This window comes from Quercus robur, chromosome 7 (genome assembly GCF_932294415.1).
Source record: "Quercus robur chromosome 7, dhQueRobu3.1, whole genome shotgun sequence".
NCBI classification, from domain to species: domain Eukaryota; kingdom Viridiplantae; phylum Streptophyta; class Magnoliopsida; order Fagales; family Fagaceae; genus Quercus; species Quercus robur.
This window is the reverse complement of record NC_065540.1, coordinates 7,239,422-7,256,666: the sequence shown is the minus strand read 5'-3', so window position 1 is coordinate 7,256,666 and position 17,245 is coordinate 7,239,422. Positions and strand designations below refer to the sequence as shown.

At 36.3% G+C, this 17,245-nt stretch overlaps 2 protein-coding genes across 3 annotated transcripts; one reads left to right on the top strand and one right to left on the bottom strand.

Moving 5' to 3' along the window:
* The first annotated feature begins 980 nt into the window (after positions 1-980).
* LOC126691981 (UDP-glycosyltransferase 73C6-like) lies at positions 981-2,691 on the top strand. Its single transcript, XM_050387320.1, has one exon. The coding sequence runs from the start codon at positions 1,043-1,045 to the stop codon at positions 2,528-2,530; it is 1,488 nt and encodes a 495-aa protein (XP_050243277.1). The 5' UTR covers positions 981-1,042; the 3' UTR covers positions 2,531-2,691.
* Positions 2,692-12,279: 9,588 nt separating this feature from the next.
* LOC126691980 (UDP-glycosyltransferase 73C1-like) lies at positions 12,280-17,051 on the bottom strand. 2 transcript variants are annotated; one of them, XM_050387318.1, is made up of 3 exons: positions 16,836-17,051; positions 15,133-15,430; positions 12,280-14,032 (listed from the first exon to the last, which is right to left on the bottom strand). In XM_050387318.1, exon 3 carries the CDS (start codon positions 13,955-13,957, stop codon positions 12,482-12,484), a length of 1,476 nt encoding a protein of 491 aa, XP_050243275.1. In that variant the 5' UTR covers positions 13,958-14,032; positions 15,133-15,430; positions 16,836-17,051; the 3' UTR covers positions 12,280-12,481. The 2 variants fall into 2 exon arrangements, with proteins under 2 accessions (XP_050243275.1, XP_050243276.1); XM_050387319.1 differs by lacking the exon at positions 16,836-17,051 and adding an exon at positions 15,750-16,057.
* Between the last annotated feature and the right edge of the window lie 194 nt (positions 17,052-17,245).

The following is a 17,245-nucleotide window of genomic DNA, read 5'->3' as shown; positions in this document are numbered from 1 at the left end:
ATTATTTTTAAGAATAAATAATAGTTGTTATGTGTGAAAAAAAAAAATTAATATTTTAATAAACTAAAGTTTAGAATAAATATTCTAACATGAATATTTCTTTTAAAAAAATAGTCAGTAGTCATATAGAATAACAAAAAAGTAAAATTTTAAACTAAAAATAAACATAAATTTTTATACTCCTTATCTCTCTCAAGTGATATAGAAAATCCGTGCCACAATCTTGACGCGACTGGAGATAAAACAGTTGTCAAAGATATGTGACAAAATCATAGTACAAAAGTTTTTTTTTCCGGTGAACTAGTACAAAAGTTTTGGTGCTAGAAGCCTAGAGCAATTCCAAGTTCCAACTGAGGTGTCCTAGAATTTGTCCCTCAAATTGTCATTTTTCTGGGAAGCAACAAAAGGTGAATAGCTGTGTAATTGCACTGCTGTCTTTCTTTTTCTGAGAAAGTAGCATGTCATTTCTTTATCTGAGAAAGGCAGTACATCAGATAAGATATATAGCACTCTCTATGAACTGTGGGTGCTCCTCGATCCAAGATAAATACTAAATAAAACTAGCTTTTTACTTGATACTGATTCCATTCGCACCCAGTTCAAATCAACACCAAAGTGCAAAGTCTAATAAATCTCCCACAGACATCCACACCTTCATAAGTTAACTTTTGGCTATGGGAGGGAGTCCTAAAAGCATATATTTATTTACTTTTATGAAAGCATTCTTTTATTTATTTATTTATTTTTGATGAAAGCATTCTTTTATTTTTATTTTTCTATAAGAACAGACGTGTTGCATTCTAATCCTAAGGTTAAACAAAGGAAAAAAAAAAAAAAAAAAAATGACAATAAGTCCATATTCCCTAGATCATTGTGCAATTAGTCTCTATAAGCCTATGTATGCTCTTACGTCACTGGCAGCCCAAACCAAAAGAAGAAAGAGACGCTACATCAGAGGCACTATAAAATTATATACAACAGAATTTTAAGTGCTTCATCTTTCATATTCATCATTAATCTCTCCCAAGTAGCAAATTTAAGAATGGCTTCACCACCTCACCAGCTCCACTTTGTATTGATACCATTAATGGCCCAGGGCCACCTTATACCTATGTCAGACATAGCCAAAATATTGGCACAGCGTAATGTAGCTGTCACCATAATCACCACACCACTCAATGCCATCCGTATTAAAACCACCATAGATCGAGCTGTTCAATCTGGGCTACCCATCAGAATTGCTGAACTTCAATTTCCATATGCTGAGGTTGGTTTGCCAGAAGGAAGTGAAAGCATAGACTCTCTACCTTCACCAAGCTTTATCAAAAGTTTTTTGACAGGGATAAGCTTGTTGCAGCAACCGCTAGAACAGTTGTTTGAAGAGCTCAACCCCTCTCCGTGCTGCATAATAACTGATAAGCATTTCGCATGGACAGCTGAGACTGCAAACAAGTTTCATGTTCCAAGGATTTTGTTCGATGGGACAAACTGTTTCCATCTCTTGTGCACTCACAATTTACACGTTTCCAAGGTCTGCGAGAGTGTTTCTGATTCACAAACTTTTGTCGTACCCGGATTGCCAGATCATATTGAATTCACAAAAGCTCAGCTACCAGGAAACTTCAATCCAGGCTTAAACAAAGATCTGATTGGTTTTCGTGAAACGGTGAGAGAAGCTGCAGCAGGAGCATATGGAGTGTTAGTTAACAGTTACGAAGAGTTGGAACCAGCATATGTCCAGGAATACAGAAAGGCGAAAGGAGAAAAGATATGGTGCGTTGGTCCAGTGTCTTTATGCAACAAGGAGAGCTTGGACAAGGCTCAAAGGGGTAACAAGGCCTCCACAGATGAAAACCAGTGCTTGAAGTGGCTTGATTCATGGGCACCAGGTTCTGTAATATATTCATGTCTAGGAAGCCTTAGTCGCCTTACACCTCCACAATTGATAGAGCTTGGTTTAGGCTTGGAAGCATCGAAAAGGCCATTCATTTGGGTAATAAGAGGTGGATATAAAAGAGAAGAAATGGAAAACTGGTTATTGGAAGATGGCTTTGAAGAAAGAGTGAAAGGAAGAGGGTTCTTGATCCGGGGTTGGGCACCACAAGTACTAATACTATCGCATCCAGCAATTGGTGGGTTCTTAACTCACTGTGGTTGGAACTCAACACTGGAGGGGATTTCTGCTGGCATCCCAATGATAACTTGGCCCTTGTTTGCCGAACAGTTTTTTAATGAGAAGCTTATTGTACAGGTATTGGAGATTGGTGTAAGGGTGGGAGCTAAAGTGGTTATACACTTGGGGGAGGAAGAGAATTTTGGGGTGATGGTGAAGAGGGAGAATGTTAAGGAGGCCATAGACATGGTGATGGGTGAAGGAGAAGAAAAAGAAAAGAGAAGAGAAAGAGGAAGAAAGCTTGCAGAGATGGCAAATAAGGCAATTGAAGAGGGAGGATCTTCTTACCTTAACATTACACTGCTTCTTGAAGACATCATGCAACAAGCAAAAAAAAATCAAGCTATTCAGGCATGAGAGAGAGAGAGAGAGAGAGAGATGACGTGTTCTTGCTTTAATGCAAATAAAACAAGTACGAAAGAAATCTAAACGATGGATTAATTGTATTTAGCCCCCAAGAGTATGGGTGAATCTCAATCTTCTCATAAATTATCAAATCATGTATTTTATTTCTGACTGATTGATTGTTTTTTGGTGGAGTCACTCAAAGAGTCAAAATTTATAACTAATTTCTTGCGCATTCAAAGTGCAAAATAAAATCAAATGTCAGTGAATACTAAGTGTGATTTTGATATTAAGAAAACTCATTAAAAGATGGGTCAATGGAGACAAGTAGCCAAATCCCATGACTAATCAATATTTTTTATTATAAGTAGAACTAAAAAATTTCCCATTATCCTAGACCCCTCCAGCGGCTATAGACTCTAGAGCTCTTGTAGCAGCCTAAAACATTTGTCTAGTACAAGCCTTCAACTGTAGGAGTCATCACCAACTCTACAGCATTAGGCCGGTGATAACTTTCGTGCATGTGCGATATGCCTTGCATGTTTTTCATGGTTTGGTGAGAAGGAAAGGTTCTTACTTTAGTTGTAATTTTTTACTGGTAAAATTGTTGGCTTGAATCCAAGAAGTGACTATCCAATAAGAAAGAAGTTATATAGCTAGCCAATAAGAAGTGTAGTGAGACAGCAAATGAGTGTGAGGATATAAGTAGTTTGTGAAATAGTAAATAGTGGTGTGTAACAAAGTGTGCTTAATGTATTAAGTATCAATAAATTTTTTTATTTTATTGATAACTCTTATTAATATTCCATTTGAATGTAGTGATATTTATCATAAGATATTTGATAACATTTTTTTTTTGTGTCAAATTTATTTTGACAAAGTGTCTGCAGCTTCAAATCTCAACATCAACAACTCATAGAAAAGTAGGCATTGGTTTCGAGGATTTGTGACTTCATAATTCACATCGGTGAGAACATGAATGACACTTCAGAAAATAATTGGACAAAGTTGTCCATGACCCAAAAAATAAAATAAAAAATAACAAGAAGTAGAAGAAGAAGAACCAATGATAACTTGGCCTTTGTTTATTGAACAATTTTTTAATGAGAAGCTTATTGTACAAGTATTGGAGGTTGGTGTGACGGTGGGATCTGAGGTGGTTATACACTTGGGGGAGGAAGAGAAGTTTGGGATTGGGATGATGGTGCAGAGGGAGAATGTTGAGGAGGCTATAGACATGGTAATGGATGAAGGAGAAGAAAAAGAAAAGAGGAAAGAGCAAGAGTGCTTGCAGAGGTGGCAAAAAAGGAAATTGAAGAGGGGGATCTTTTTACCTCAACATTACACTACTTCTTGAAGATGTGATGCAATAGGGAAAATAAATAAATAAAAACAACTCGTGGCTTGAAGTCATGATTTCTAATTTCGAAATTGTGATTTGAAGTTAGGATTTTAGTTGAGTTTTGGGGTGAGTCTAAAATTGTGTAAAATAATTTGTGAAATAAATACCACCCCCAGCTTGCTTTTATGCAAGTAAAATAAGTACGAAAGGAACCTAGAAGTTGGATTAACTGAATTTTGCCCTCAAAATATGGGTGAATCTCATCTCCTCATAAATTATAAAATCGTGAATTTTCTTTATGATTGATGGACTATTTATTGGATGAATTACTTCATAGGGTTAAAATTTAGAATTAATTACGTGTCTCCATACACCAATCGCCAGTTCACATATATATGTAGATACACATGTGTGCCTACAATGTGAAAAAAATAAAATGTCACTCGCTCATATGAATAATAAATGTGATTTTAATATTAAAAAAACTCATAAAAAGATAGGTCAATGGTAACAAGTAGCCAAATACCAAGACTGATCTAGAATTAATAAATTCCCCATAATCCTAGACCCCTCTCGCGGCTTTAGAGTTATTGTGGAAGCCTGAAACATTTATCTAGTACAAGCTCTCAACAATCAATAGCAAAGTGGGCCTTAGTTTTGTTGATTTGTGACTTCACATAGGTGAGAACATGAGTGACTCTTTGGAGAGTAATTAGACAAAGCTGTCCATGACAATGTCGACGATGACAATAATTTTTTATTTTTTATTTAAAGAAAGAAAGAAAGGAGGAGGAGAAGTACTAGTCATTGGCTAATTTGTTGAGTATCCATAAGCAATAGCCAACTTAAAAATTTTGGGACTAAAGTTTTGTTGTTGTAAAAGCAATAATAATCACAAACCACACAAAAGGAGAACTGAGAAGTCGTGAATGTGGTGGGAGAAACTTACGGATTTAAGCCACTTCTCCAAAAAAATTGTTAAAACTTGTCACTTTGAGGCTAGAGCCCATATGGTTCAAGTTATTATATGAAAAACTACCAACGTTTCTGTTACATGTGTGATTAATTGGGGAATAGTGAACAAGAATTGCAGAGACTAGCTAGCTAGAATTGGTGGAATGTCATCAATGAGACGAAGCAACTGCAATATGGCTTATGGCTGTAAACCCAACCTCAACGATGACCTCGACCTAGGACAGAAGAATGGATTTCATTTTAAGGGGGCCAAAGAATGAACAAAAGAATTTTGCCATTTAAGAATGAGATTTATACAGAGAATTAAGATTAAATTAATAGGTAAAAAATAAAACTAGTATCTATTTTGTGTTAAAAACAAAATATAAATAAAAGAAAAGATACAATAATTATTTCTTAACACATTTTAACTTAATAATCTGTGAAAATACAACCCAATGTTCTTTTAAACCCTAAAAATAATTTATGATAGATTCTATACTAAATTTCCTAGTAAATTTCTCTTATGTAAATTTCTCTTATGTAAATAAAATACCCTTAATTCTTCTATATATATAAATATAATTATACTATCATATCCTATTTATCACCTAATTTCAAACACAGTGGTTGAGTTAGTGTTTCTTTGCAGGAGTAGTCAACTTGTGAGCTAGAATCTATACAAGGGAAGTTAACCCTAATGGACAGTATTTGGGGTAATTATTGTGTACTCCCAGAGTACGATAAATATATACTCTCTTCTCTCACATAACTGTGAGATCTAGTAATTAAATTTATGGTGGGGCTCACAATTTATGTGAGAGGGAGAATATATATTTATGGTATTTTTGAAGTATTCAATAATTTTCCCAGTTATTACACATATTGTGGGTATTTACACATTGTTCAAAACAACTGAAATCGTGGCTTTAAGTCACATATTTAGAATTGAAAATGTGGCTTAAATCACGTTTTTCAATTTTATTTTGGTAATATGTAAATGCATACATGTGTTCAATAGAATTTTCCTTAACTCTAATAGAGGAAACATCTATGTAATGTGCATCTATTATGCAATCTTTGTCTATAACGTGGGGGAGTTATTAATTTGATTGTTTGAAACTTTGAATGTAATTAACCAAAAAATTTAAAATTAAAAGTTTTAAACATTTAAATCACGCAAAAAGAAAATACATCCATCCAACATTTAGAATTTGGATGCTACCGCGTGTAGACAACTTTGTCATTTGTTCTACTTACATGAAGGCAAGCGCATGACATTTCTCACTCTCTCTCATGCCCTTTTTATTTATTTATTTTATACATCAATAGTTGGATATGAAGGGATTTTTTTTTTTTTTTGATAAGAAATACTCTCATTTTATTAAGTAGCGAAACAGTACATAGCATCTTGCGAAACCGAAGATGCAAGGAAAGGTGGACACTCTTCCATCCAAGTTACAAAAGAGTCAATATTCTTTGCAAAAGCAGCTAAAGTATGAGCTGGTCTATTTCCTTGTGGCCTCACGTGGGATGATTGGAAAGTACGGAATGCAGGAAGTCTTGAACAAAAACCTGAGACCACTATAGAGATAGAGACCGGGACGTCCATGGGGTTCTCCATAGCATGGCAAACCAGCATGGAATTTGACTAAAAAATAACATCTCTGACTCCTATGTCCCATGCAAAAATAGTGGCTTCATCTATTGCCTTTGCTTCTACCTCCAAAGGATCCAATGGGAGAGGGAGGCGTTTGCTTAAGACTACGACAACAAATCCAAGGTGGTCTCTAATAATCACACCGACGCCGATCATGCCAAGCTGAGAGAAGACTGCAGCATCTACGTTGACCTTGTACCAGGGAAACACAGGTGGGACCCAATGGCCATCCATGGCATTTTTGAGCTGAGTGGGCCATAGGTGTGCAAGCTAGAAGTCATGTAATATGGAGCGAGCTCGTCTTAGAATTTCTTGCGGAGTTTGTCTTGCTTCACCCAGGCGGGTTTTGTTTCGGTTGAACCATGCACTCCATGATATTGTGATTACCAATTCAATAAGTCTGGTGTCCATGTGCTGTTTGAAGAGTAGATACCAGATGAGGTCCATGAAAGACTTATGAATGATCCCAGTTCTCTCCAGTGGTATGCCCGAGAGGGTCCAAAGTTCCTTAGCAACATTGCACTCCCAAAATAAATGTCCAACCGTTTCTGGTGCTAGTGTGCAAGCCTCATAGGTGGGGTCATCGATAACCTGTCTATGGTAGAGGTTGGCTTTTGTGGGAAGTATGTTGTTGCATGCTTTCCATGTAAAATTTTTTATTTTTTTAGGTATGTGCAAATTCCAAATGTGGCGCCAAAACCAGGCTTGCTCATTACTCTGAGATGTCTTAGTTGAGGTAGAAAGGTGGGTGATGGTCCTTGCAACTTTTTATGCACTGTTGACAGTGAAATGCCCCCTAGGAGTGAAGGCCCAAATCATGCGGTCCTTTGGCTTGTGGTGGCTCAGAGGAATGCTTAGGATGGATGTGGCATCTTCATGGAAGAAAACCTGGTTGATCAGGTTTAGATTCCACTCACCACCTTCTTGGTCCATAAGAGAATCCACTGTAGTATTTACAGGCAATAAGGTCGGGGGTGTGAGGACATGGAAGGTGGAGGGTCTTGGTAGCCAACAATCCATCCACACTCCAATGGACTTGTCGTCCCCTACTTGCCAACGGTAGCCCGATTGCACAACAGTCTGAGCAGCGAAAATGCTTTGCCATGCAAACGATGGTTTCGTGCCTAACTTCGTATGTAGGAAATCTATATTTGGAAAATAGCGGGCTTTAACTACTCTGTGGACCAATGAGTTTCTATACATTTGTAAACGCCAACCTTGTTTAGCTAAGAGAGCAAGGTTGAAAGCATTGAGGTCCCGGAAACCCAATCCCCGTTCTTCCTTTGGTGTACACATCCTGTCCCAGCTCAGCCATGTCATTTTATTTTTACCTTCTTTTTGGCCCCACCAAAATCTTCGAATCATCCCAGCCAATTCATCACAGAGGGAGTCTGGAAGTTTGAAGACACTCACTGTGTATGTGGGAATGGCCTGTGCAACTGCCTTGATGAGAACTTCTTTACCTGCTTGGGATAACAACTTTTCTTTCCAGCCCGAGAGTTTGTTGTCTAGCTTTTCCTTCAAAACTCTGAAGGTGTGTTTTTTTGATCTGCCCACTAAGGATGGCAGACCCAAATAAGTCTCATGCTGTCTAATCACCTCTGCTCCAAAGTGACGTTTTATCTCTTCTTGTGTGTCCTGTGGGGTATTTCTGCTAAAGAAAAGAGCAGTCTTCTCCTTATTTAGCTATTGGCCCGAGGCTTGCTCATATATAGTTAAAAGATGCTCAAGATGGCTGCATTGTTCCAGTGTTGCTTGGCAAAAAATAATGCTGTCATCAGCAAAGAATAGATGAGATATTCTCGGTCCAAGTGGGCAAGCCGATACACCCCGAACTTGGCTAGCAACTGCAGATCGATTTAGAAGAGCTGAGAGGCCCTCTGCACAGAAAAGAAACAAGAAGGGAGAAATAGGATTCCCTTGTCTCAAACCCCTAGATGGGATTATGTGACCTCAGGGTTTCCCGTTAATCCTGACAGAATATGTAACAGAGGTAATACATTGCATTATAAGTTTCACCCATTTATCACTGAAACCCATTTTTTGCATAATTTCCTCCAGGCAGCCCCATTCAACACAATCAAAGGCCTTGCTCATATCTAGCTTTAAGGCCATCTCACCAATCTTACCGCTCCTTTTTTGATTAAGGTGGTGCATAGTTTTAAAGGCAACAATAATATTGTCTGTGATGAGGCGATCGAACATGAAAGCACTTTGGTTTTCACTTACAATATAGGGTAGGAAGTGCTTCAGCCGATTTGCAATGACTTTGGAGGTGAGTCTAGAAATAACATTACAGAGACTTATCGGTCTGCATTGAGTCACTCTCGTGGGATTTTTGATCTTTGGAATGAGAAGAATATGTGTTTCATTAAAATTTGGAGGAATAATACCCAAGTTCAAGAAATCCAGAACAGTTTTGGTGACACATTCACTAGTAAGAGACCAAAAGTGTTGATAAAAGAGAGGAGACATACCATCGAGATCTGGAGATTTTTTGGGATGCATCTTTTTGAGAGCTTTGTGGACTTCTTCAGCTGTGAAAGTCCAGGTGAGGAAGGTGTTCATCTCGTTTGTGACCACATGTTGGACTGCATCAACCAGGACTGAGGTATCAATAGGCCCATTGGAGCAAAATATGGTCTTAAAATAATCTAGAATGATGTTCTCCGTAGTGTGATCATCCTCCTGCCATTGCCCTGTTGCATCACAAATGCCCCGAATGGAGTTTCTATCTTTCCGGTTTGATGCTTTCTGATGGAAGAAGGAAGTGTTCCTATCACTATCAGTGATCCACAAATTTCGCGAGCACTGGTGCCACATTGTATTTTCAGCATCTAACCATCGGTTCAAAGACGCTCGTACCTCCTGGATTTTGGTATCGTTGCTAATAGGATGATGCTCAAGGACTTGAAGCTTCCGGTTCAGCTTTGCAATCATATTCCCTACGTGACCAAAATCAAGTTTATTCTAAGCAGTAAGTCGGTCATGACAGCTAGCATGACAGTTGGTGATTGGATCACCATCCGACTTGTAGAGACCTTCATGCCATGCTTCTTGGATGATATCGGCACACTGTGGATCTTGAAGCCACATGGCTTCAAAACGGAAGAGAGGTCAGGATCATGGTTGTCTAAGTTTGGAGGGTTGTATTCAGATGGTGAGCATGGAGTGGTTTGAAGATGACATTGAAACATGATGGACAATGGCATTGGGGAAGAGTGCCTTCCAGGTCATGTTGGCTAGGGCTCGGTCCAGCTTGATATGTATACGACCTTCAACAGGGTGGTTTCGGGACCATGTGAATGAAGAGCCAACATATCCAAGGTCAATGAAACTACAATGGTGAATGGCAGTGCGAAAACAATCCATTTGGCGTGTTGGCCGTAGGCAACCACCCGCTTTCTCAGACTGGCTTGTAATCTCATTGAAATCACCAATGCAAATCCAGTGAGATTTTAATCTTGGATGTCTTTGCTAGAAATATTAGAAAGTACTAGTTAAACTACAAGCAAAGTTTGTTAGAAATACTAGAAGGTACTAGTTCAACTACAAGGCATTCGTTAACATTTTTCATTTATATTTTTCATAAAATTTGTATTAAAATTTTTCTTAAAATAGTCTATTAACAATTATCTTAAGAGTTCTCGTTAACTTGACCCTTATTCTTTTTTTTTTCTTTTCTTTTTTCATAAAATTTTTCTTAAAATAGTTCACTAAAAGACATCCATTAACACTATACCATGAGCCATGTGCCATGTTCAAACTTTCCTTGTTGCATAAAGAAACTGCACCAACACACCAAATTTTTACTCCTTTTGTCTTTCGATATTCCTGAACATATGCAGGTGATGGCCTCAGTGGTATAGTGTCTCTTTCTTGTTTGGATTTATATGTAGGATCCGGTTAACGTGTGCTCTAAGAGCACATGTTAACAAATTTATTTTTGAAAAAAATTTATCGGAAATTGAAAAAGCTATCAAAACTTTTTCAATTCTCAATAAAAGAGCACACGTTAACAAATTCGTTTTTGAAAAAAATTTATCGAAAATTGAAAAAGCTGTCAAAATTTTTTCAATTCCAAATAAATTTTTTTCCAAAAATAGTATATTATTGTGTGCCTTTAAGGCACAAGTTAGTAAAATCCTTATATATATTATTATCTTGTCATGACGTAAGAGCATACAAAAGCTTATATAGACTAATATGATCTAGTGAAGGTAAACAGGTAGTATATGAATGCAATAAGCCTGTCCTTGATATTAAAAAAAGGGTATAATTAATTAGTTTTGTTAATGATCAAAAAGACATGTTTTATTGTTATTGTGAGTCATGTTTTGACCAAACATATTTGGATTACTCTAACCACTTGTTATTTAATGTAAATCATCTGTATCACTTTTTGTATAACACTTTATATTCTACTAATCACTACTTAACATGTGTATAATTGCTTTCAATTTCAAACCTTAGTTACTTTATAAAGAAACTAAAATAAAAACATAATACATAATAATTAGTAGAACATAGAGTGGTATATAAAAAGAGATATAGATAATTTGTATTCCAGGATGTCCAGTTAAAATATGTACATATTTGAATTACCCAAACCACTCATTAGGTTTGGTTAAAATATGTTTGATTAGAGTAATCCTATATTGCACGGGTTCGAATATGATACAAGGTATGTCATGATATGATGTATGGGAATACAATATTTCTTGTAAAACTAGGGTATGACCTATACATGATATGAAAATTAATTAATATATATTTATTTTTAGATATATTTTATATATATTTTTAAACATTATTTATGTTTATTTTAGGTTTTAGAATTAGATAACAACAATAATAAATTAAATATATCATTAATTAATAAATAAAATAATGTTAGTAAATGCTGTCACAATAATACATTGTATTTACATCACTATCAATATCAAAAAATAGTACTCATGTACAAATAAATTTCTTATATCAATCACATCAATTAAAAAAAAAAAAAGAAAAAAACTCACACGAGTCACAAGTTTGAACTAATATAAGATAAATAACATAACCTAACCTAAGATATTTACTTCAACAACCAACATTCAACTCAAAAAAAAAAACTCTGAGACACAAATATTAATGCGAGAGAGAGACAAAAAGACATATCAATACTCAACAGTCGACAGTTGACGGCGAGATGGATGTAATGTGACTCACCAGTCGCCAATCGACGATGGACGGTTGTTAGTGGCATGAATGAAGTTGTGACGAGAGAGAGAGAGCGCGTGTGAAATTAGGTTTGTGCCCCTAACTTAAGAAGAGATCCAGAATGGTGGAATTGCTAGATGTGAGCTGATCTCTTCTTCTTCTTCATTTATTTATTTATTTTTTATTTTTTAATTATTATTTTTTTAATTATTATTATTATTATTATCTTCTGTGTTCGAGACTTGTCTTAATTGCGTTCAAGCTGTACCCCAAAAAAAAAAAAAAAAAAAAAAAAAAATTCTATCTATTGGGTGCGTATTTAATTTATACGGGTACTTAGCCAAAACGGGCTTGTCCATGCATCCTAAGAGTAATCTAAATATGTTTGGTTAAAATATGACAAACACATGGAAGCAATGAAAGCAACCAAATTCGATTATTTGCGGGTCAAACATATGTTGCATGTGACTGAATAATATAGTAGTAATGATATTGTTGGTTTGTAATATATATATATATATATATATGTGTGTGTGTGTGTGTGTGAATATGCCATGTAGATTAGGTTACATTTCCTCCATGGCAAAGGATCGAGGAAAAAAATAGCAACGAAAAAAATTTATTTCATTGTGCAAATAAAAACGAAATGTTACAAAACTTACAATCGCATTTACATTTAAGTACTCTAATATATCTGATACAAAGATGGACCATCCCTGTATCCACCTTGTTTTTTAATTGAACGAACTTTTTTTGCTGTCAATCTTGTCTTTGGGAGATTGTACTTTTAGGGTCCCATTATGTCTTAGCTTTGTTGGTGATGACATGTCTGCATGATATCTTCAATCAGCAGTGTAATATTTTGGTAAGAAGATCCTTCTTCTACAGCCTTACTAGCCACCTCTCCAAGTTCTCTAGCTCTTTTTCTTCTTTTCTCTCCTTCTTCACCTTCATCCATCACCACGTCAATGGCCTTCTTTATATCCTCTCTCTTTACCATAACCCCATAATTGTCTTCGTCACCCCACTTTATGGCACACTTAGCCCCCACACTCACACCAATACTCAATACTTGCACAATATATTTCTCATTGTAGAATTGCTCAGAGAACAATGGCCATGTTATCATTGGAACTTTTGCACACACCCCCTCCAACGTAGAGTTCCAACCACAATGTGTCAAGAACCCCCCAATAGCTGGGTGAGATAGAATCAGTACCTGTGGTGCCCAACCCCATATCAGAAAGCTTCTTCCTTTTGTTCTCTCTCCAAATCTTTCTTCTGAAATCCATTTCTTGAGCTCATCTGATTTATACCCTTCTCTCATAACCCATACGAATGGACGATTCGAAGCTTCTAAGCCTAATCCCAGTTCCATCAATTGTTGAGGTTTAATACAACTGAGGGTTCCAAGACATACATAAAGGACAGAGCTTACAGGCCATGAATCAAGCCACTTTAAGCACTGGTTTGAATCTATCGAGACTTTGTTGCCTCTTTCAGACTTATCCAAGTTGTTCTTGTTGTAAAGTGACACTGGGCCAATACACCAAACTGTACCTCTTTTCACCTTCCTACATTCTTTGATATATTCTGGTTCCAGCTCCTCAAAAGTGTTAGCAATTAATCCATACGCTGTTAGTTCTGCATCTTTAATTGCTTGGAGTTGATCTTTCAATAATACCGAGCCTGGATTGAAGACTGGGGGTAACTGAGCTTTAGTCAATTCTATCCGATGAGGCAAACCAGGCACAGCAAAGGACTCTGACTCAGAAACCCTCTCGTAAATCCTGGAGATTTGTATGTTGTGCATGCACATGACAGAAAAACAACTTGTTCCGTCAAAAATCAGCCTAGGAATCTGAAACTTGTGAGCAATATCAGATGTCCAGGGAAGATATTTATCAGATATCATGCAACTTGGCTGAGGCTGAAGTTCTTTCAAGCATTGTTCAATTGGTTGTTGCAGCATGCTAGCTGCATGGAAGAAATTCTTGGAAAACTCTCGTGAGGGGAGAGCATCTAGGGTCTCACATCCTTCAGGCAAGCCAGCTTCAATGCATGGAAACCGGAGTGGGAGGAGTTGGATTGGGAGCCCAGATTCAATGGCTCGGTCAATGGTCATGTTGAGACGGGCAGCATTGAGGTGTGTGGTGACTATGGTAATTGTCACACCACGTTGTGCCAATACTCTGGCCATATCTACCATGGGGATTAGGTGGCCCGGAGCCATTAGGGGTATCAGAACAAAATGAAGCTGGTGATCAGGTTTGGAAGCCATTGTTGCAGTGTGAGATTGTAGGAGGGACTGATGATAAATAGCACAGTTCTACTTCTAGGTGTCTTTTATGGTGAGCTGATGGGGTGAGAGAATAGAGATTAGAAAAGGGTATTGATAAAAAAAAATGTGAATATTGACATATTGTGCATGAAAACTATTCAAATTATGGATATGTATATATAGATCGAGTTTGTTGAGGTGTGAGAAAACAATTACAGTCAGAACAGGGATGCAAGGCATGTGACTTTTCGGATATATTTTTTTTTTTGAGAATACTTTTTGGATGTTGTGAAAGCATCTATTGCATAATCTCTGCCATATATAATATGTGAGCATCTCCAACGAATTCTCTAAACCCAAAATTTGTTGCTCCAACAGTTTCTCTAAGCTATTATTCATTAGCAAAAAAATTATTTACTAATCAATAGTAATTTTTTTGGTCTGATGATTTACTGTTCATGAGTAAAAGAATTAATTGACGCAAAAATTTAACCACCGATTAAAATACTTAATTTTTACTTAATATTCACAATGGCTAACAACAAAACCATTCCAGATTTTCTCTCTCAAACATCTTTAAACTCAATCACAGTTAAAATACAAACTCAAATCACAATCACAGTAAAAATACAAACTCAAATCACATATTAGATCCATATTTTCACTCAGCTTAGATTCTTATCAGCTAGTATTATGCAGCTGGGACTAATGTTCTACACTTCTATCTCTTCAAATAATTTTTCTAATGCTAATTGTTTCCAAATTTTCACATGGAGTGGCAACTGGTGGTCTTTCTTGAATATGAACCGACTTGACTCAAGCTCCTTTGTATTTTACTATTTCCATATGAGCAAGTCATAGTTTTCTGGTATTGGTTTAGGATTTAGAAAATTTTTATGAGAAAAAAAAAAGTAATTAATTTTTTTAAAAAAATATATATTTTAATATTTTTCATAAAAATAGTGTTAAATTTTATTTAAAATAGTTTATTAGCTATTCTTCTAATAAGAACATCAATTAACAGGAATCTATATAATTATTCATTCCAACTTATGCTTCTCCTGGGGTCACATTTGCCATCGTGAAGCTTCATCAGCCAACCCAAAAAACAGGTTGTTCTCCATAAGAAACCAACCCAAAAATAAATAAATAAATACTAAAAAAGTTGAATTTACCAATTTTTTCATTGTGAGTGTGCTGTGACTGCTGCAGCTGCAGCTGCAGCTTCTGAACATTATGGTGAAAGTGTGACTTCTTGTTGCCGCTTACACTAGCGGTGCCGCTATCTCTATCAGTCTTTTCCAAGTCAAGCTGAAGATCGATGTTTCTCTCCTTAGGAGCAACAACTGGCTTGTGTGATTCAGCTTCTTCTACTGCTACAATTTTAGGCTTCTCGCTTTCAACATTGACTGTCTCTTTCTTGCCTATTGTTTTCACAACCTTTTCATCTTCCTTTACCTGAGGCTTAATTTCCTGCAGATATATGTGGGGGGAATAGAGAGAAGATATATTAAATTATCGCTGAGCAAACTTTCAAAAGTCATAAAAGAGACAGACGGGCAGGCATGGGTGGTGGCTCGCCGTGGTGCGGTGACTATGGGTTTTGGGTCTGAAGAGAGAAGGAAGAGAAGAAAAATAACGGGAGAGAGAGAGAGGAGAAAAAGTGTTCGAATTGTTTAATAAAAAGTAAGAGATAGATAATTAAATAATAATATTTAAGATTACTGCTACAGTACCGTTATCCATATATATATGTATGATGTTACTGTAGCAATCTGGCAAAAAAATTTACATTTTTAAGTTCCCACTTCCGGATGCTGAGCTCCTTTCGGACTGAATGCCAAATTTTCCTTATATTTAACATTTTTAGGTCAATGCGAGTGCTCTAATGGATCGGTATTTACTTGAGCAATCTGCCCAATGTTACTACAACAATTTGGATTTTACAATCATGGATTGTTTAGTTCGAGATCTGTCTTTTCTGCAATCTGATATGTGTAGTTAATGTTGCTCTGTCCTGCTTTGCAGGCTCTCTGTATGATTCTTCCTGGTTGGTTTAATGAATTTGTTTCCTTTTCAAAAAAGTCGGATAGGGAGCCCAGATTCAGTGGCAGGGTTGATGATTGGTACGAAGTGTGGTTGTTTCTAACTTATTTTAACTTGATAGTCGTGCTTATTTCTTGAACCTTGTGATTCCTTTAGTTAATAATAACATACAAATACAAAAATCATGTGCGATGCATGCTGGCCATTTGGCCTTCATTTGTCTCTTGGACTCTGTTTTGGTTGCTGGTAGGACTGTAGCCACTAGGACCGCAACTTGCAATTGCCAGTCTTTGAAGAGAGAGAAAGGCCTATATATATATATATATATATATATATATATATATATTTTACATCCTGTTAACCGTTGGTTCTCGTATTTACATTCCCACATCCGTATGTGGGATATTTTCTCTTGTTTAAGTGCCCGTTTGGTTCAGCATTTGAAACTCAAAAAGTGCTTTTTCAAAAAAGCTCAACCCAGTTTTGCGTTTGGTAAGCTCAAAACGCAACTTTTTTATAAAAGTTGCGTTTTGAACTTTTAGAAAAAACTGAAGGCAAAACGCGGAAGGAAAATGGTGAGGCAACGGTCCATAAATGAAAACGCGCACTGCGCGTTTTGATAGTTACCGTTGCTAATGATGAAATTCCAGAAATACCCATGAACAAACACAGAACAAACACTACAAATCATAACAATAAACAATCTTTCTCTCAAACATAATCAGATTACCAGAATACAAACTCAAAAACACAGTTTTAAAATTAATCAAATCATAACAATAAAAGCAAAAAAAAAAAAAAAAAAAAAGACAAAGGACAGAAGCTTGCTGACCCATCTGGACTGGGTTGGGGACGAAGATGAGCAATAGCACGAAGATGAGAGCTCCTTGGAATGTTCTTAAATGACGGAGAAAAGGAAAATTTTCTTATCAGAGTTTTGGAATCAAGTTAAAAAAGAAAAAAAAAAAAAAAAAACAAGAGAGACGGAGCTGGAGAAAGGACCTCCTGGAATGTTCTGTCTGATGAATGAGGGAGAATGAGGGAGAAAAGGAGAGTTAAAAAGAGGGGTAGAGATAGTGGAGAACGTGTGGAAGAGAAAAAAAGAAAAAAAAATAAAACTAAACGTATGGTTGGTAGTTGAACGTGAAATGGAAAAAGAAAAAATAATATAAAAAATAAAAAAATTCAAATTGAGAAATACTACAGTAATATTTTCACAATATTTTCACAATAAATTTTAAG